This window comes from Idiotropiscis lumnitzeri, chromosome 2, assembly GCF_059441095.1.
Source record: "Idiotropiscis lumnitzeri isolate Australia: NSW breed Sydney's pygmy pipehorse chromosome 2, RoL_Ilum_1.0, whole genome shotgun sequence".
NCBI classification, from domain to species: Eukaryota; Metazoa; Chordata; class Actinopteri; order Syngnathiformes; family Syngnathidae; genus Idiotropiscis; species Idiotropiscis lumnitzeri.
Window position 1 is genome coordinate 377575 of NC_142392.1, and position 17378 is coordinate 394952.

General features: G+C 46.8%; 2 protein-coding genes across 3 annotated transcripts; one reads left to right on the plus strand and one right to left on the minus strand.

Annotated features, from left to right (window-relative positions):
- Window positions 1-60: 60 nt before the first annotated feature.
- On the minus strand, window positions 61-17355 carry LOC148341035 (F-box only protein 15-like). The gene is made up of 11 exons (XM_088286550.1): window positions 17159-17355; window positions 16885-17008; window positions 3864-4075; window positions 3667-3753; window positions 2711-2815; window positions 2389-2634; window positions 1920-2214; window positions 1739-1821; window positions 1116-1249; window positions 926-1044; window positions 61-419 (listed from the first exon to the last, which is right to left on the minus strand). Exons 3-11 carry the CDS (start codon window positions 4052-4054, stop codon window positions 174-176), a joined length of 1506 nt encoding a protein of 501 aa, XP_088142676.1. The 5' UTR covers window positions 4055-4075; window positions 16885-17008; window positions 17159-17355; the 3' UTR covers window positions 61-173.
- dyrk2 (dual-specificity tyrosine-(Y)-phosphorylation regulated kinase 2) lies at window positions 4560-15065 on the plus strand. 2 transcript variants are annotated; one of them, XM_088288402.1, is made up of 7 exons: window positions 4560-4796; window positions 7912-8015; window positions 8565-8880; window positions 8957-9120; window positions 9617-10006; window positions 10432-10522; window positions 10596-15065. In XM_088288402.1, exons 1-7 carry the CDS (start codon window positions 4721-4723, stop codon window positions 11216-11218), a joined length of 1764 nt encoding a protein of 587 aa, XP_088144528.1. In that variant the 5' UTR covers window positions 4560-4720; the 3' UTR covers window positions 11219-15065. The 2 variants fall into 2 exon arrangements, with proteins under 2 accessions (XP_088144528.1, XP_088144529.1); XM_088288403.1 differs by lacking the exon at window positions 4560-4796 and having other exon boundaries at window positions 7912-8037.
- Window positions 17356-17378: the final 23 nt, after the last annotated feature.

Here is a 17378-nt window from a genome sequence, read left to right on the forward strand (position 1 = left end):
TTTGCTTGTTGTCGAGCGCGTTGCGGTTTTGCTCGCTGAGCCAAGTTCAAACGGATCAAAGCAGATGCGGCGCCCCTGACCAGACCAGCGGGGCTTTTATTAGACAACAAAACCAGCACAAGAAAAACTCACTTGCTGCAAAAACGCAAACACAAAAGAATGCAAGTTTGTCGTCAGGAGGCAGCAAAGACGCTGACCGCCAAGCTGACGACAAACAGCTGCCGCTTCAACCGCACCAGCGACATCTTCAGCAGGCCGCGGGCGTCCTCGTGCCACAACAGGAAGCGCTTGCCCTCCGAGTAGTAGTCGGAGTGACCTCTCCGGGGCTCGGCGCTCGCCCTGACGCAGACGGGCGCGCTGACGCACCACAGCGGCTTGTAGACGTCCTCCAGCACCGTCAGCGTCAACACGCAGCACTCCTGCACCCATGCGCGCCACTCAGTCAGGGCCGCACACCAAGCAACATAGCACCGACTCCCAACAAAGGGTCCGCTTTCGCTTCACTGCCCCTGATATGATTGCCTACAAGTTCATCGATCCATGCCGGCGACGTACAGTGACGAGCGGATGCAAGAACGTGACAACTCGACAACAAAGCTTTCAACGCAACATGCAGACATTGGCGCTTTGAGATACGAGTTGAAGAAATTCTCACTCCAAACGGACTTTCTGGACCGGCATTCGCCACCTCTGCAACGCTCGCATCATGTTTGCACTTGCACTGGGAGTTCAAAATGAATAATCATGATAAATAATTGTCCCAATGGCAGCTTTCGCCACAGTTGAGGAGAGTCAAAATGTCGCTCAACTTTCTTTGTCAGACAGTAAGTCTGAAAGGGAATTAAAAGGTCGTGTAGAAATCTCGGCCCACCACCACATTTCTAAAACTCTTTGAAGTCAGTGCCAAGATTTTGAAGCACCTTACCTTCAAGGAACCTTGCAGCATGTCGCACTTCCACACGAGGCGGATGTTGCCCGACAGGTGGCGGTGCTGCGACAAGTCGCCTCTGTTGATGGGCCGCAATTCCAGCAGGCCGTCCCGAGCTGCGCGGCACCACAACATGCCGTCAGCGGATGGAGAAAGAGCGACCGTGCACGAAAGCAAAATGCAGCACCTGATGCGCAGCGGAGAGGATGGAAGTACGCCGTCATGATGTCGGAGGACGCGTCGTGCAGGCCCAAATGCAGCGTGTACGTGCGCGCCCCCGGGTCGACTCGCGAGCGCTGCTCCTCGGGCTCCAAGTACGAACTGTCGGGCGACAACGCATGGTTACTTCGCCACAAAAAGGTCGAGCTAGCATGTCAAGACGTTTGTGCATGATGAGTTCATGCGTTCTCATTCGCTGTGCTACTCCTCCTTTGCCCAGCAGAGGGCGACAAACATAAGATACGCAGAGTTGATTATGAAACACATGACAACTAGACGGCAGTAACAAGGGTTCTTTTTCACAGACGATAAAGAATATATGCCTGCCAGTATTGATCTATGTGCGGCCTGATTGTGTTGCTTGCAAAAGTCCTTTAAAAGGTTGAGCACAACCGCAATATTGATGCTGGTCTGCTCTCGCTATCCCATCTATGGCGTCGCTCATCCAGTGTTTGCAATAAGCGAGCAGACTGATTTGGTTCAAATAGACTTGTTGTGACGTTTGCTGCCACTGTCGCAAACGCACTCAAGTCCAACGTTTACATGACCGCCATTGAGAAGCAAGCGTTCTTCCGTGGCGGGCCCGCGTACCTGATGGGAGATCCCAGCAGACTCCTCTCCAGCAGCTTGTCAAAGTGCAGGCTGACCATGACAAAGGCGACACTTTTATGGCCCTGCACACACACACAAGTATTTGACTTTTCAATTATTCTTATACAGTGACTCAAAATAGCAATTGTTGAAACAAAGAAAAACGCAGCAGACCACTCACCCTCCAGAAGCCAACGATGAAAGCGGGCGGGAAAAAGAGCATCTGGACCAGCCGGTCCTTGCCCAGGAAGCGAGCGGGCGCATCCACGTCCGTCCGGCAAATCAGCGAGCGCCAGGCGGCATCATTGCGCACAGCGTCCAGCCGGAGGGCGCGGACGTGAGGGTGGCGCACCAGGTGACTGCCGCTCCAGGACAGCGTGACGGATGTCTTGAAGACGGCCACGGCGCTCAGCTCCGGGGAGGCCTCCCGCCCCAACATGTCCCGCAGCGTCACCTCCCACGATACGTTCATGCTCCTGGAAACAAAGCGCCATGATCGAAGTGGCCCGGAAAACCACATCCCAATATGGTTTTCATCTTGAGGGTCTTTTGTCGGGTCCCTCACCAACGATCTGTTTGGCGTCCCTGCCAAGCCCATAAAGCCTCAGACAATTTAGCTTCTACTAAAGACCGATTTCAATGTGGCCTACCTGAGGATGAGTCCCATGCGCTGCGGCAGGCCAGTTAAGGGGTCAAAGTCTCGGGCTTCCTTCCTCAACTTGCTGAGTTCCTGCCCGCCCATCCTCCACAGGTACTTCTTCTTCCATCCGCCTGGTGGGTGCTCCTCAGCTTCAGCTTCAGCTTCAGCCGTCGCCTCAGCCACGCCGTCCACCTTTATCCCGGGTCTCCACACTTCCCACCAGAAGTCGGCCATGTAAACCTTGCGCCACGTGGCGCTATGAGTACAAAGGGCCCAAACGTCACAGAGGTGCGCTCCTGGCTCTCCACCCACCGGGAGCGAAAGTGGCCTACTCGTCGTTGGCGAGGCGGTGGAAGCGCTTGCTGACAGGACTGAGGCTAAGCAGTGAGGCGGCGTCCAGGTGGGACAGGATCTTCAGCAGGATCTCTGGCGGCAGCCTCAACAAAAACAACACATACTTCAATGGCAGTTATTCTCTTTGCGAAGCATTTTGGAACGTGCTTGACCATCACCAAAACAATCCAACTTCACATCACTGGTCATCACTAGTATACACACACACACACACACACGCACACAAAACTATTTAGTGTGAGGGCCCCTATATTTATCTTAGGAGCACTCTTTTCTTGGCTGCGGGTCCTCGCAATCCGAAATCCGAAATCCCTTTATTGTCATTGTACAGTGTGCAACGAGATTAGAGAGCTCCCCTCTCCAGTGCAATACAATTTAATCAAATATATAAATTAGATAAATAAGAGAATAAATAATGTGATGGAAAATAATACGAAATTGGATAAATAAAACACATTACGTCGTTGTTCTGCAAGGTAAGGGTGGTCGTGTGTGTGCGTGTGTGTGCGTGTGAGAGTTCAGCATGGTGATGGCTCTCGGAAAGAAACTGTTTTTCAGTCTAACTCCAGACAATTGCAGAGACTATCGGAACAAATTTGGATCAGTTCTTGAGTCTTTATTTGAACATTTTCCTGCTGAAGATAAAAACGAAAAAGACATCGGTTAAGTTAAGGGTTTATTCCCGAGTAATTCGCAGGGTCCTTCTTCGAGGGAAATTGAATTAGCATAAATATTTACTCTTAGAAAAAGCTGGAAGAAGAAACTATTCAGAGCCGTAAAAGTTAAGGATTGCGAGTTCAAATTATTTGCACACGACTGTCATGTGAAATAAATTGATGTGACCATGAAAACGTTGAATACAAAAGAGAATTACAAAGACAAAGTCTAACAGTGATTGCGAAAACATTAGCCAGTTAGCATTGAGCTAACTCACCTTTCCAGATCAGTGTTCAGAGACAACTTGAAACAATTCACACTGCTTAAATCTTTGCTGGGTTCATTTCTCCTTGCTTCTCGATGCCTGCCCCAAAAACAAATAAATTAATTAAATAAAACGAGCAAAAAAAAGGAGAGTTACTCGAGCGTACAAATAATTTAAGTTGAGCGAAAAGGTCCAACGAAAAAGTTCACCTGCTGTTCGCTCCAGCTGCACGTGTCCTTTGCGCCGGCTGGCGTGGGCGACCGGCGGGGGCCCGCCAGCCCAGATTGGACCTCAGGGCCACAGTGTCCCGCTGCACGCCCTCCAATAAGCTTGGCGGGACATTCTGCCGTGCGGTCGCCATGAGCGGCTCGTCAAGTGAACAAGATGCCTCAGCCGCCATTGTTTTTGCAAACTTGCTCGCCTGTTTGGAGCCATGTTAGTGTAAGCAACGCACATCGGCAAGGTGTGGACCCCCTTTCACAAGATCAACCCCCCCCAAAAAAAAATATTCTGAGATGTCATCTCAAAGTAATCAAGCCAGTCGTTCTGAATTAGTTGGGAAATATGCGCAAACAAGTAGTCATGATTCCACTTAAGTCACTTTCACGCTCTCACACGCACGGATGCAACGCGCGCATACAAACACTTACGGAAACAAGCACACACTCACGCGCAAAGGTGCATGCACACGCTGACACGCACACTTTCATACACTGAAACATACAACTTCAAGCATCTCTCTCCCCCACGCACACGCACACACACACGCACGCACGCCCAAGTCATTACAATGTTAAAGGTCTGTTTTTCTGTTAATGCACACTCTTTTACCCCGATAGCTCATTTAGGAGCATTTTTCTTGCAGTGAATGACTTTTGTGGTCATCGTGACGCTTCATCGTCACTCCTTCACAATTTGTGTGCGCGTGTGTGGGAGGACGAGTGGACTAACTGCACTTCCATCGCAGGACGAGAACTACTTTCTTGAGAAACGCGCCGAAGGAAGATAAAGAGAAAGAAGAGGAGGAGGAGATGTCCTGAGGGGGCGCGTATATGTCAAAGTGTGGATGCGCGTGCGCGAGCAGAGGAGAGCAGCGGCCGCCATGTTAACCAAGAAGCCCGGAGCCACGGTCCTCCCGACGGGTGAGCACAGCCCATTGTAGCCGAGAAAATGCACCCGAGGGCGGCCGATGCTGGCACCTCGGGCTGGGGGTGGGGGCTTCGCTCCGGTGCAGTTAAAAAATAATAAATAAATAAATGAAAAGGAGAAGAGAGCGCCTGTGAAATGCTAGCTGGCTAGCATGCTACATGATAAAAATAGTCACTTATGCTCTAGAAGTGGTTGTTTGCACGAGCCGCTCACGAAACTGTCGCTTTTGGAGCACCGACACTCAATAAAATTTGCTTTTTTACGCACTGCTCGACACAAACGTGACTCTTGTGTGACATCATGAGGACTTTATGTGTAGCTTTTTTTTTTTTTTGTAAAGCAGCAGTTCACTCCGGCTAATTGCTTGCTAATGTTAACTCACTTCCATAAACCGACATATACTTACTATGACAATAATAACATTATTATAATAATGAATAACGCTGATAACAATAAGCTTGACAAGCTGTTGAGCGACTAGAAGAAGCCACCCAGGCTAAGAATGCTAACCATCCAGTAAGCATGCTAAGTGTTAAAAATAGTCTGTTAGTATGAGCCGAATGAGCACTGGCAGTTGACGAAATGCAATTGATGGACTCTTTAGTGTGACTTGAGTTTATTTTAGTAGTTCCTGTTGAGCTTTTCAGAGGGAATAAAGCAGTCGTTGACAGCAGCTAGCTTCTTGCCAATGCTAATGTTCGGCTGTTGAGTACTTAGTGTGTAATAGGTACGTAATAACAGCTAACGTGTAGCGAATAAGATGTTAGCCGTCCATTTGATGACATTGAATTCCTTTTTAACAAACGGGAACTTTTGATTGAGCTTTTGGGAGTAAATGAAGCAGCTGACTCAGGCGAGCTGGCTAACTGGTGATTGTTGACTAGTGACAGAGATCAAATGAAATGTTTGGATGTCACTTGGATTGAAATGTTTGGTTCTGGCGTGGAACTAGATTCTAGTAACGGTGAACTTACTGTGCTGTGCTTCCCAAATGTCCCTCATAACAGTAACACAGAGTTCCTTTTGACTTGCTGCTCAAGACACTAATAATGCACAGGTGTCAAAGTTGCAGCCCGCGGGCCAGATCAGTCTTCACGTTTCTTGCTAAAATACCAACATTACAAATTGTCCTCACTTTTAAAACAAAGCATTTTCTTGCAATAAAAATATAACGTGAAAAAACCCCACTTATTACTACTAGCCTATGATTTCAAAACTAGTTCTTTGTTTTGCATGAGTAATCGAAGGTGGGATATGCCTTTATTTGGATTTACAGTCATAACGGCCCTCCAAAGGCGCGATGCACGCGGGCTTGCTTGTTGTGGAGGACTGCAACTACGATGATTGTAATAATCCATTAATCTGTCGTGTAATCGCATGAAAAACCTTTTAATTTCCAAGAGATTCATTCAAATGGACAATGCAGAAAATGCTTCAACACAAATTGATGGGCGACTGAAAATCTAAAATGTTCATCTTCATTTTACACAACAAAAGCAGATGTATGCAACTGTCGGAAACGGGGGATCCCAGAAATTGGAGACCATTTACTGTGGACAGGCGGAAATTTGGAGGACGTGGACTTTTTTCAGTTACACAAGTTAGTCAATTTTCAAATTAGAAAACCCATTTATTTGACAATGCCAGTACTTGTCGATATTGAACAATTTAATACATTAACAGTCCCAAAATGGATGTGCCGCCAAAACAGAACGACTTATGGATGAATGGCCCAGCCCTCGAGTCGAAGATGCTGAAACAAACAGCGATGCTTTTGTTTGTCCCAAATCATTTAGTGAGGCTCGTTTTGTGGCAGGAAGCCTTTCGGGCTAAGAATGCTACTTGGTTAGCAGGCGTCACCCTGGGGCTTGATTTTTGTCTCGTCATGTGACGAGTGTTGAGGCCACCGCTTGTTCTTGCAAGTGTTGTGGCACGTCACGTGTCGGGGGTCGAGTGTTGCCCACGCTTGAGGACACGAGAAAAGTGGCCATTTTGTGGCCATCTTAATGTCGACGTTCCGTATCAGCTGCTTGTGCGTACAATTTCCCACCGGTCCTGTCCGGCAGCATGCCGATTGCGCTTGCCGCCTCTCTGGCATTTCCAGCGCGGCGGTGTCAGGTTCACCAATGCGGCACACTTGCATGTCACGCACCAACAAATATCACGACTGCCCGGTGAATCCGTTTGATTGATTCAAGTTTATTGCTTTTGATTACTTATTTGTTTGGCTTCTGTCATTCAAAGTGCGCCTTCGCTGATGTCCTCAGTGAAAGCAGACTGATTAGCGCAATGTTTTTTTTTCTTTTTCAAAAACGCACACAGTGTTTTTATTGGTGGGGCGGCACACACTCAATTCTTGCCGATTGATAGCGTGAGTGACGGGACTTAAAGGTAGCTTGTTGCCCTCATTAGCGGGATTACACGTTGCCTTCCGATTAAAACGACACACACCATCTGTCGCCTTCAAAGTCTCATGCGCACACACCAGCAGCGCCTTTTGGGAAGTGCAAGAAAGCAACAGACAGTTGATCACTTCAACAGGTGGAGATGTGTGAACTTTGAATTTACACGTGCAGTTGTGTCGTGGGACAGTTGAAGACGGCATTATATTCGGTCAACAGCGACGACGATTACCTCAACATTTTCAAGACTCACTCAAGGTTCTGTCAGCCAATCAGGGGCTGACCTCCTGATTGGCAGCAAATAGCATGAGGCGGCTATGCAAACCAGGGCGGGGCCAAGGCAAGCCAATCATTGTAAAAAAAAAAAAGAATTTAAAAAAAACAAGCGACGAGGGGATCAGTTCAATAAAACTGCAAAGAAGAAAAAAGGGGGGTGCCTCAACTCCAAAAATATGCTGATCTGCCAATATGTGGGGGGGGGGGGTTGACAGTATCTAAATTTGGGGACATTTTTGTTAGGTGATGTGCTGTGGAATGTTGACAAAAACTATATTTTGGCATACTTGACGGCATAACCGTTTTTCTTTTCTCTGTTAAAAATCAAATGAGCACCAAAATGTGACATTCCTTCATGTGAAGCGGAGCAGCTGGCTGCAAATTGACACTTTTGCCCGTTTTGTTATTGTTGATGTTTTTTTCCTGGCAGGCAAAGCGGGCGAGCCGGTCCTCTCTCCCGGTCACAGCGGCTCACTGACGACATCGCCCGTCACGCTGCCGCCTCTGCGCAACAGCAACCTCAACCCACTGGCAGTACGTTGACAAACAAGCTCCGGTTAGCGTGTTTGCGAGCTTTAGCCACGCATGCACGCACACACACGCAGGTGCATGCTGTTATCTAAGAGGACCCAGGTGTGCGGTCACCATGGCAACAAGGAGGTGACTCACAGACACCCAGTGAACACGCCAGTGATGCGTTTGTGCACACGTTTGGCGGCTTTCCTCATCCACTCGTCCAACTAACCACATGACAACTGCACATTCAAGTTCAGTTGGTTCCGTGACCACCATTGTCATGCAAAGCACTCCCATCTCAAATCTCATTGGCACAAATGGAAATTCCATTCATTCATTCTAGTTCCCCCCCAAACAAAAACAAACCAGAATTGTAATGAGGAAAACTGTGAGAACAAAATACAACCGAAATAAAAAGAACTAAGCTATTTTTGTCACCCTGGGGTTGGCATGGCTCAGTGGTAGTGTGGAGGGAGGGGGGGCAGTCGAATGGTATTTGAATTAATTTCAACGGGGGAACCAGTAAGTCAAGGAGCCGTAGTCCTATTCAAAGTGTGTCCCCTTCAGGGTGGCGCTAAAGCAGCCATGTCGGAGGGCGTGCACATCACACAGCTGTTCGACGACAGCGGCGTCAAGCGTGCGCATCCAAGCGGGCCGCAACTCAACGGCCTGGCGCCGCTCGCCCCGTCACGGCCAGAGCGGCACGCCAGCGCCAGTGCCGCCGCCGTCGACCCGGCCCACCACGGCCGCCTGGGCGCCACCTCGCACAAGACTGCCGACGGTAAAGCCAAGTCGTCCGCCTCCACGCCGGAGCAGGCCATGAAGCAGTTCATGTCCAAGATGTCGTCCTTCGAACACCACGAGGTCTTCAGCTACCCCGAGAGTGCGCGCTCGCCGCCGCCTGATCTGTCGGCGTCTCACGACCGCCGTCTTTCAAGCTCGCCGTCTTTTCTGTCTAGTTTACTTTGTAGGTCCCAGTGCTAAGAAGAGGACGGGCGTCCTGGGGGGCGCCAACAACTGCGGCTACGATGACGAGCAGGGTTCCTACATCCAGGTCCCGCACGACCAAATCGCCTATCGCTACGAAGTCCTCAAGGTGATTGGCAAGGGCAGCTTTGGACAGGTACGAATAAGCAACAATTAAGCCACACCAAGAACATGGAGTTCATCAACAGTTATTTTGAGAACTGATTGTTCCGTTGAACTTCAACTTGTCAGTTACACTAAATATTCTCCCATTTCTGGAATCCTCCATGAAAGTTTTCTCAATCATCATCAGTTTATACGTTTGAGCATTTTCTGCAATTCAAAATACATCAAAAACTATAATTAATTGTAAAAAATAATGTCCAGATGAAATCATTTATTCAAATAATTCTTAGTTGTAGTCCTAATCGCGAGGATGTGATGCCGTCACACTGCTCACATCAAGCTATGATGTCACACTCTGCCGCTGTGCTATGACATCACACGCTATTTCACGAGGCGATCCTGCCACGTTACATCATCGTGCTATGACTCCCAGCTTTCATGGTCACATTAGGAAGGCAGCCTACAAGGCGCAGTTACTGCGGCACCGACGTCACACTACGCACGACTAACGCCACGTCGGCACGCAGGTGGTGAAGGCGTTCGACCACAAGACGCAGACGCACGTGGCGCTGAAGATGGTGCGGAATGAGAAGCGTTTCCACCGGCAGGCGGCCGAGGAGATCCGCATCCTGGAGCATCTGAGGAAGCAGGACAAGGATTCCAGCATGAACGTCATCCACATGCTGGAGAACTTCACCTTCCGCAACCACATCTGCATGACCTTTGAGCTGCTCAGCATGAACCTGTACGAGCTCATCAAGAAGAACAAGTTCCAGGGCTTCAGTTTGCCCCTGGTGCGCAAGTTTGCGCACTCCATCCTGCAGTGTCTCGACTCGCTGCACAAGAATCGCATCATCCACTGCGACCTCAAGCCCGAGAACATCCTGCTCAAGCAGCAGGGACGCAGCGGCATCAAGGTGAGCGGCGTGAAGCGCACGTTCCATTCGTGACTTTGTGACGTGCCCAACAAAACTCCAGCAAGAGCTGTCGTTGACGTTTGCGAGTCTCAAACTGCCTGGGAGTCCGTTTGTGTGTGTTCGAGAAGCAGTTGCACAAAGTCCGTTAGCCAGTCTCTGGTGTTTTGCAGTAAGATGACGGTCGTCGGAACATTTTGGTGCTTGAATATCTTAACGTTAAATTAACAATGTGACAAGATTTGCCAGAAATGACACTGCGATCAAATGGTAAGTCTGGATGGAATATGACACCGTAGCAAGAATTTTGAAAATTGCATGACGGGCTCCCGAGAAACTGAGTTCGGTTGCGTGAACGTCGTCGCCGCCAATGATAGATTGGCCGTGCACAAGAGGGCGACTGAGCAAGCGCTTTGGCGTTTTTCCAGGTGATCGATTTTGGCTCCAGCTGTTACGAACATCAGAGAGTTTACACGTACATCCAGTCCAGGTTCTACCGAGCGCCAGAAGTCATCCTAGGTAAGCTGTCCAAATTGTCTAGAGACAAGTTGAAAAGATGCGTGGCTGACACGCCGCGTTGTGGCCTTTCCAGGTTCCAGGTACGGGATGCCCATCGACATGTGGTCCCTGGGCTGCATCTTGGCCGAGCTCCTGACGGGTTGTCCGCTGCTTCCGGGCGAGGACGAAGGCGACCAGCTGGCCTGCATCATGGAGCTTCTGGGCATGCCCAGCCAGAAGCTCCTGGATGCCTCCAAGCGCGCCAAAAATTTTGTGTCGTCCAAAGGGTACCCACGCTACTGCACCGTCACCACGCTGCCCGATGGCACCACGGTGCTCAACGGCGGGCGCTCGCGGCGCGGGAAGCTGCGAGGGCCACCATGCAGCAAGGACTGGAGCGTGGCGCTGAAGGGCTGCGACGACGCACTCTTCCTGGACTTCCTCAAACAGTGTCTAGAGTGGGACCCGGTCGTCAGGATGACGCCCAGCCAGGCGCTGCGCCACGCCTGGCTGAGGCGGCGACTCCCCAAACCGCCCACCGCCACCGCCGCGGACAAAACCGCCTCATCCAAACGAGCCACCCCGGCCGACGGAGCCATCACCTCCATCTCCAAGCTCTCGGCCACCTCGGCCAAAACCAGGACTAACCTGGCGCCCATCACCGACGCCAACGGGAACCTCCAACCACGGACGGTCCTGCCCAAACTAGTAAGCTGAGAGTGAGCGCACCCCCGCCCCAACATGGAAGCGTTCACAAGCTCGCAGATGCCGAGTCACAGACGGCATCGTCGGTTCAATTGAGGCTAGCTGGGGTGCGTTCAGGACGGATGGGAAAACGCAGCGTCCCCAGTGGTGCGTTCAGGCTCCTCCGCAAGTGACACAGACAATCGACAAACGGTGCTGTCCGAGGGAACAAGGTTCTTTTCATCTTTTAGCACATTATTTATCAACTATTAGACACCAAAAAAATGTTTTTATCTGGAGCATGGCACTCCCAAAATTAGCCGTGCGCCGAGTTACCAACCGGCACGTTAATCCGCGTTGGAACGGACTAACCTAGCCGAAAAGTCTTACGTTCAACAACTTATGTGCTTTGTTTTGAGGTAGCGCCTATTTTAGCATCGTCCTAAAACGGGCTTCTTGTTTGTGTGCGATTAGCATCATGAGATGCCACCATGCTCCGACCAGAGGCTAATTCAGGACAGACGCTACGCACATAAAACGCATACAATGGCGTCATTTTGCTAATACTGCCAATTAACTCCAGCTGTTTACAGTCCTCCCCCCCTCCCAAAAAGAAAAAGATGATGATAATGAAGAGTCCGTGTCAACACCATGTGTTGCACTGTGAGGGCGTCAGCCATTTTAAGCCATTTTCTATCCTCGGGTGCGTGTGTGTCCACATGAAATGTCTCACAGCAAGCGAACGCCTCACAAAGACGTGCAGGCGAGCTGTTATTTATGAATATTTATTGTTTTGTTTTGTTTTTTACCAGGATGTGCAGCAAATACTTGAATGTGTGTGTGTGCGTGTGCCTGCCTGTTGTTTGAAAACAAAAAACGCAAGTGGCAGTGACACAATGACGATCATGATGATGTTAGCGACGTAGCACACGGGTGAGCTGGCAAGAACAAACTAGCAGCTTTGTAATTTTATTTTTTTTTTCTCCTTTTCTAAGCGAGACGACTCAACTTTTTGTGCCTTCAAAGTTCGACAGCAAGCCACGATGCGTTCATTTCTGCTGGAACTTTTTACAAACAAAAATCGTACTCGTGAGAGGCGGGGCTTGGCACGGACACGTAATCAGCCAGACGATGTCAACCGGTCGCCAACGCCAAACACGGCAGGGCGACATTAACACTACCCAGTCCATCGCTAGCATCCGAACGCTAGCCGATATGCTGCACTGATGTTTGCTTTTTTTTTTTACAGTGACAGTAGAATCACTGCTAACAGAATGCTAGTAGCAACTTTTTTTGTTTGTTTTTTTTAACCGCGAGTGTCCGAATGCTAACCGCTGCTCTGTGCTGGAGGTTTCTCTAAAGCCCTTTTCACACTGCATTTGGTAGTTTTCAAACCCTTGATTGTGCACAGTATGCGATGAGGGACGGGCAACTATACACGGCAAGAGGACTTAAATTGGAAAATTCTCTTCAAGCGAGGCGGAGCGATTTCGTTCGCAGATAACGCCATGATGAAACTATTCAAGTTGTATCGAGCCACAAGATTTTCTCTGCTGCAAAGTCATGTTTTAGTTTTTTTTTTCTTGCAACAACGGAAGATAGATCTTGTCAACGTGCGGTCTCACAAACGTCAAAATCTCCAATTTTATTTCCTGTTACGCTGCTAAGTTAAGACTTCCAAAAATGAACAAGCTGGCTAGCAATCATTTTGCGTCGATGTGCGACAGCTTCATATTGAGCGAATGCAGTGTAAAAAGGACTTTGGTGATGCTAGCACCAATGCTCTAGTAGCACTAGTAGCACTGTGATAAGCACTCAAGCAGAGTTGTTTTGGTGGGGCTAATCTAACAGGTGAAATAACTACTGGCGTCCAGAATTCTAGGTGATTAGTGATGCTTAAGGCACTCTTTCCTGCTGCTAACTGCTAACAGAACTAGTAGCAGGTTGTGATGAGCAATTGAGCTAGCTGCTAGCATTAACATTGTTGTTTTGGTACTTCAAACACAGCTTGTTTGTGACGACCAGGCCATTTGCTTGATTCTACCAAAGTGCATTCCTCTACAAGGCTAGCGCAGCTAGCTGCTCAAAAAGATGACACGGCTAAATTAGCACCAGCTAGTCGACTGCTCGCGGCAAAATGCTGGCCCGCAAACTGCGCTGACGTTTCTTTTCTAATAGTGAGACACCCCCATTGTGTTATTTTAATTGTATATTTGAAAGGGACAATGCACATTAATGAAGAATGGTCCAACACGTGCATAGCTGTGCAAAGTTAGCAATAGCTCATTTCCATTTGTAGTCCTTTTGCTGGTAACAAAACAAGAGAAGAGACATCAACAATCAAGACGCCCTTCAATAATTTACATTTTCAGAATAAATTGAAAGTGCCCGAGTGCAAGTACTAAAATTCAGATGCCGCTTGGGGACGACCAAGACCAAAGGAACAAAAAAAAAAAGTCATTCGTTGAATTATAACATGCTTGCAAACATACAGAAATGTATGCATGCATTGCCAAGTAGAAACATGTACAGGTGCTCTGACAATCATGGCACGAGCTACATACACATATGTGTCATGTGACGTCAAGTCCCAACAACTAATGCATCAAGTATGAAGCCAGTTTTCAGATCATGTGGGGAATCTGGTGATTCGCTGGAGGATTTGATTCCAGATGTCCCTATTATAGGCTAGCGTTTTGAGCTAGCTGTTAGCGTTGGGATTCTTGTTTTTTTTTTTGGGGGGGGGCTAAGAAAACGCTGGCCAATCAACCCCTAGCATCAGAATTACAGCAACTGGTGTCATTAGCCAAATGCTAACAAACTGCTGGTTAGGATGCACCATTTTGGTCGGGCTAATCTAAGAGCAGCCGTCAGTCGCAAACATCCAAAGTTGTAGCTGCTGCGCTCATTTTCCATTAGTGATGGTAGTGTCGCTCGGACCCACTGCTAACAGAGCGCTAGTAGCACGTTCTGTCAAGTGTTCAAGCTAGCTGTTAACTTTTGCAGTATTCTTTTAGTGAGGATCAACCAACACTAGCATCCAAATGCTAGCCTCTGCACTGCCACTGACGTTTGTTTTCTATTCGAGACCCCCTGACTAGCACAGGCGTGGGCAAACTACGGTCCGGGGGCCACATGCGGCCGGTTAAACGTTTTAATCCGGCCCGCCGAACTTGAAAAAAATTTAAAGGAATAAACTTTGTTAATGTTTTATTTTCCATATACTGTGGTTTTTCAAAGACATACATATTGTTGTAATGCTTTTGTTCACTTTCATTTCAAATTAAATGTATTTTTTTTTTCTCTGATGAGGTGAGGTTACCAAAACACTCAATCCATCTGGTCCTGGTTCGGCCCTTCTGTCAAATGTTAGAACCCAATCAAAAAGTTTGCCCACACCTGGACTAGCATAAGCAACGGAGCTAGCTGTTAGCATTTGCCTTTTCGGTACCTCAGACTAAACTCAGCTTGATGACAACAAGGTGACAAACACACAAGGCATTTGGTTGATTGTACCAAAGTGCATTCCTTGACGAGAGCCGAGGCAAGTCAGCGGTGAGCTAGTTGCTCAAAGAGACAATAGGACAAGTAAACGAGGACAAAAACAAGTCTAGTTTTGTGAAAGGCTGCAGCACACATGGCTGACCTTGCGTGGAAAATGTTATGCGACGACTGCAGCTAGTCTGCTAGCGGATAACGCTAGCTTGTTTTGGACAGATGCTACTGTTAGCTGTGCTGCATTTTTGTAGCGTTTTGACTTGTGTGGATTGCTGATTGGATGTATGGATTAATGAATGCTGCGGTCAGTTTTACTACGTACTGTATCAACCGTACACTACAGTATACACACACACACACACGAACAGACGCACCCCCACACACGCACTCTTGATTCTAGTGAGCCTCTGTTACTTTTTATTGTGGTGTGAATATGAATATTAATAAAACTCTGATTGACCACATTGCATCATGTGAGCACTGAATGTGCAGTCAAACAAATGACTGTCTAGTTGCCTTGACGACATTTCGCAGCCAATGACGATGGTGTTGCCGGGCAGGAAACTCAAGGTAACCAGCTAACAGACCTGCCATTTGTTGCATTGACAATTGTTATTTAAAATCTTTTCATTATTATTATTATTCGGTTATATATGATCCAATGAACCAAGTTAGTTTTTAGTTTGTAAATAATACAATTAATTCCAATTTAATGAAGATTAAATTTGCAGTCATTATTATTATTACATATTTTTACACAGAATACAGACATTTAAAAAAAATTACTTTATTAAGTCATTGGTTCATTAATTCTAAGTTAATGCAATTTAAAATGAGCCTTATTAATTCATCATTGAATTAACGTACTCTACAAAGACATTAAATGTTTAAAATATGTCATTACATGTTTAAATAATTCTAACTAAATTCATTACAATTTTAAATGAGCATAAATTATGAATGGTCAGCATGAAATGTAAATCAATGATTACAGAAAAAAATTAAATAGAATAATTACAATTTTCCACATGAACTGATTAATAATTACTAATAAGGTGTGATGACATCACGTGACCAACAGACGCTGATAAGACCAGGTCGTAGCCGCCATTTTGCTCGCATTGCCATAGTGACCAACAAACAAATCACACTACACTAACATGTTTTATTGACAACATTGATTATAAATTTAACTGTCTGCACTCGGAAGTGCTTTTGACTCGTGCGGTGTGGGAATTCTTTTCAGCACTCCTAAAAATAATTCAACACTGCCTCGCTCAAGCCAACGTGCTGCGTGCCTGTGTGTGTGTGAGGGTCTCCGAGTTCGTCGCAGTGGAAAAGTGTGTGTGTATGCGGTGTCAGATTTGTGAGAGGCCAGAGTTCAATTTATTTCCAGCAAGTGTCTTCACACCACACACACATGCACATATACGTGTGAACGACCGTCTTCTCAAGCATGTTTAAAGTGCGTATTGACCTAAGACGTAAAATATTAAATCCTCTCTCAATACCACTTTGACACTCGAAAACAGTCAAACTATTTTTATGAATATATTCATTACTTGGTTCGATTTTTGTGTTTCTGGAAGAAATGACAAATTGTGACTTGACTTCATTTCAGGAAGGCAACAATCAAAATGTTCATTCATAGTAAAATTGAGTACATTTTTGCTTTAACAGCATTTCTAGAAATAAACTTACTTCATTAATTTTTTTCTACTTAATCACTGCTTTTGATTCCATGGGCAGTGTTCATTCATATTTTTCAAATTAAACTATAAATCATCATCTATCAATGAAAGAACGCAATCAAGCAAATAATGAGATGGTTCCTGTTCAGTCATTAAAAAAAAAAAAACAAAAAAAAAAAAACACTTCACAACTTTGCCAGGGTGTGCAAACTTATGAGTACTAAATACCAACAGTCCAGTGAAGTACATATACTGCAACTTCACTTCTGTGTTACTTAATATTAAAGATGCCAACAGATTTATGAATTGAACGGAATTAATTTCAATGTGGAACTGATTAAATGTGGATTCAACAACTAAGCTAATTGAAAATATGGCACAATAAATAGTTTGTCATTATGATGTGCCAGGCCTTTTGTGTCGTTGTTTTCAGACTATTTGAGTTGAATACATTTTGACGGACAGCATTTGAGGACATAAATGCAAGTACTTCAAAGATTTTGCTCTTACCAGAAAAGAGGGGAGAGTGGCGTGCACCGGAAGTGACGTCCTCGTTGGAGCAAATCGACAGGAGCAAGCAAATGCAGTTAATCGGGTGCTGCCCTCTAGAGGACAAACGCGTCACCTCAGCACCCTGTCAGCACAATATTTGACATTTGAGCATTCTTCATATGACTTGTTCACGCAATGTTACTTACTTTACTTCTCATTAGATTTGTGGCATCAGCGTTGTTATTTTCTCCAAAATAGAATTGATATAAGGAGGTGACTGGTGTTCACTTACACTTGCTTGCAGTCAAGTCTGTTTGCGGCACGACTGGTTAAATTTTCTCCTCAAATTCGTCCAGTCGTCAAACTTAGCACGTTTGTTATTCAAAAACAACATGAAAAAGGACAACTTGTTTGTGGGAGGCTATAAGTTGATGAGTTGGGAAGCTGGTGAAGATGGCGGCTTCGTTCCTTCTCAATTTGCCGCCTAAAGTTCGTTTGAGAGGCACTTCCGG

Excerpts from the sequence above, each read along its gene's own strand:
- LOC148341035 (XM_088286550.1), bottom strand. The coding sequence starts at position 4,054 with ATGGCGGCTGAGGCATCTTGTTCACTTGACGAGCCGCTCATGGCGACC. Across the intron at positions 1,822-1,919 it reads TCATCGTTGGCTTCTGGAGG|GGCCATAAAAGTGTCGCCTT; the intron begins GTGAGTGGTCTG and ends GTGTGTGTGCAG. Across the intron at positions 1,045-1,115 it reads TCCTCTCCGCTGCGCATCAG|CTCGGGACGGCCTGCTGGAA; the intron begins GTGCTGCATTTT and ends GGTGCCGCGCAG.
- dyrk2 (XM_088288402.1), top strand. The coding sequence starts at position 4,721 with ATGCGCGTGCGCGAGCAGAGGAGAGCAGCGGCCGCCATGTTAACCAAG. Across the intron at positions 8,881-8,956 it reads GGTCTTCAGCTACCCCGAGA|TTTACTTTGTAGGTCCCAGT; the intron begins GTGCGCGCTCGC and ends TTTTCTGTCTAG. Across the intron at positions 10,007-10,431 it reads AGGGACGCAGCGGCATCAAG|GTGATCGATTTTGGCTCCAG; the intron begins GTGAGCGGCGTG and ends GCGTTTTTCCAG.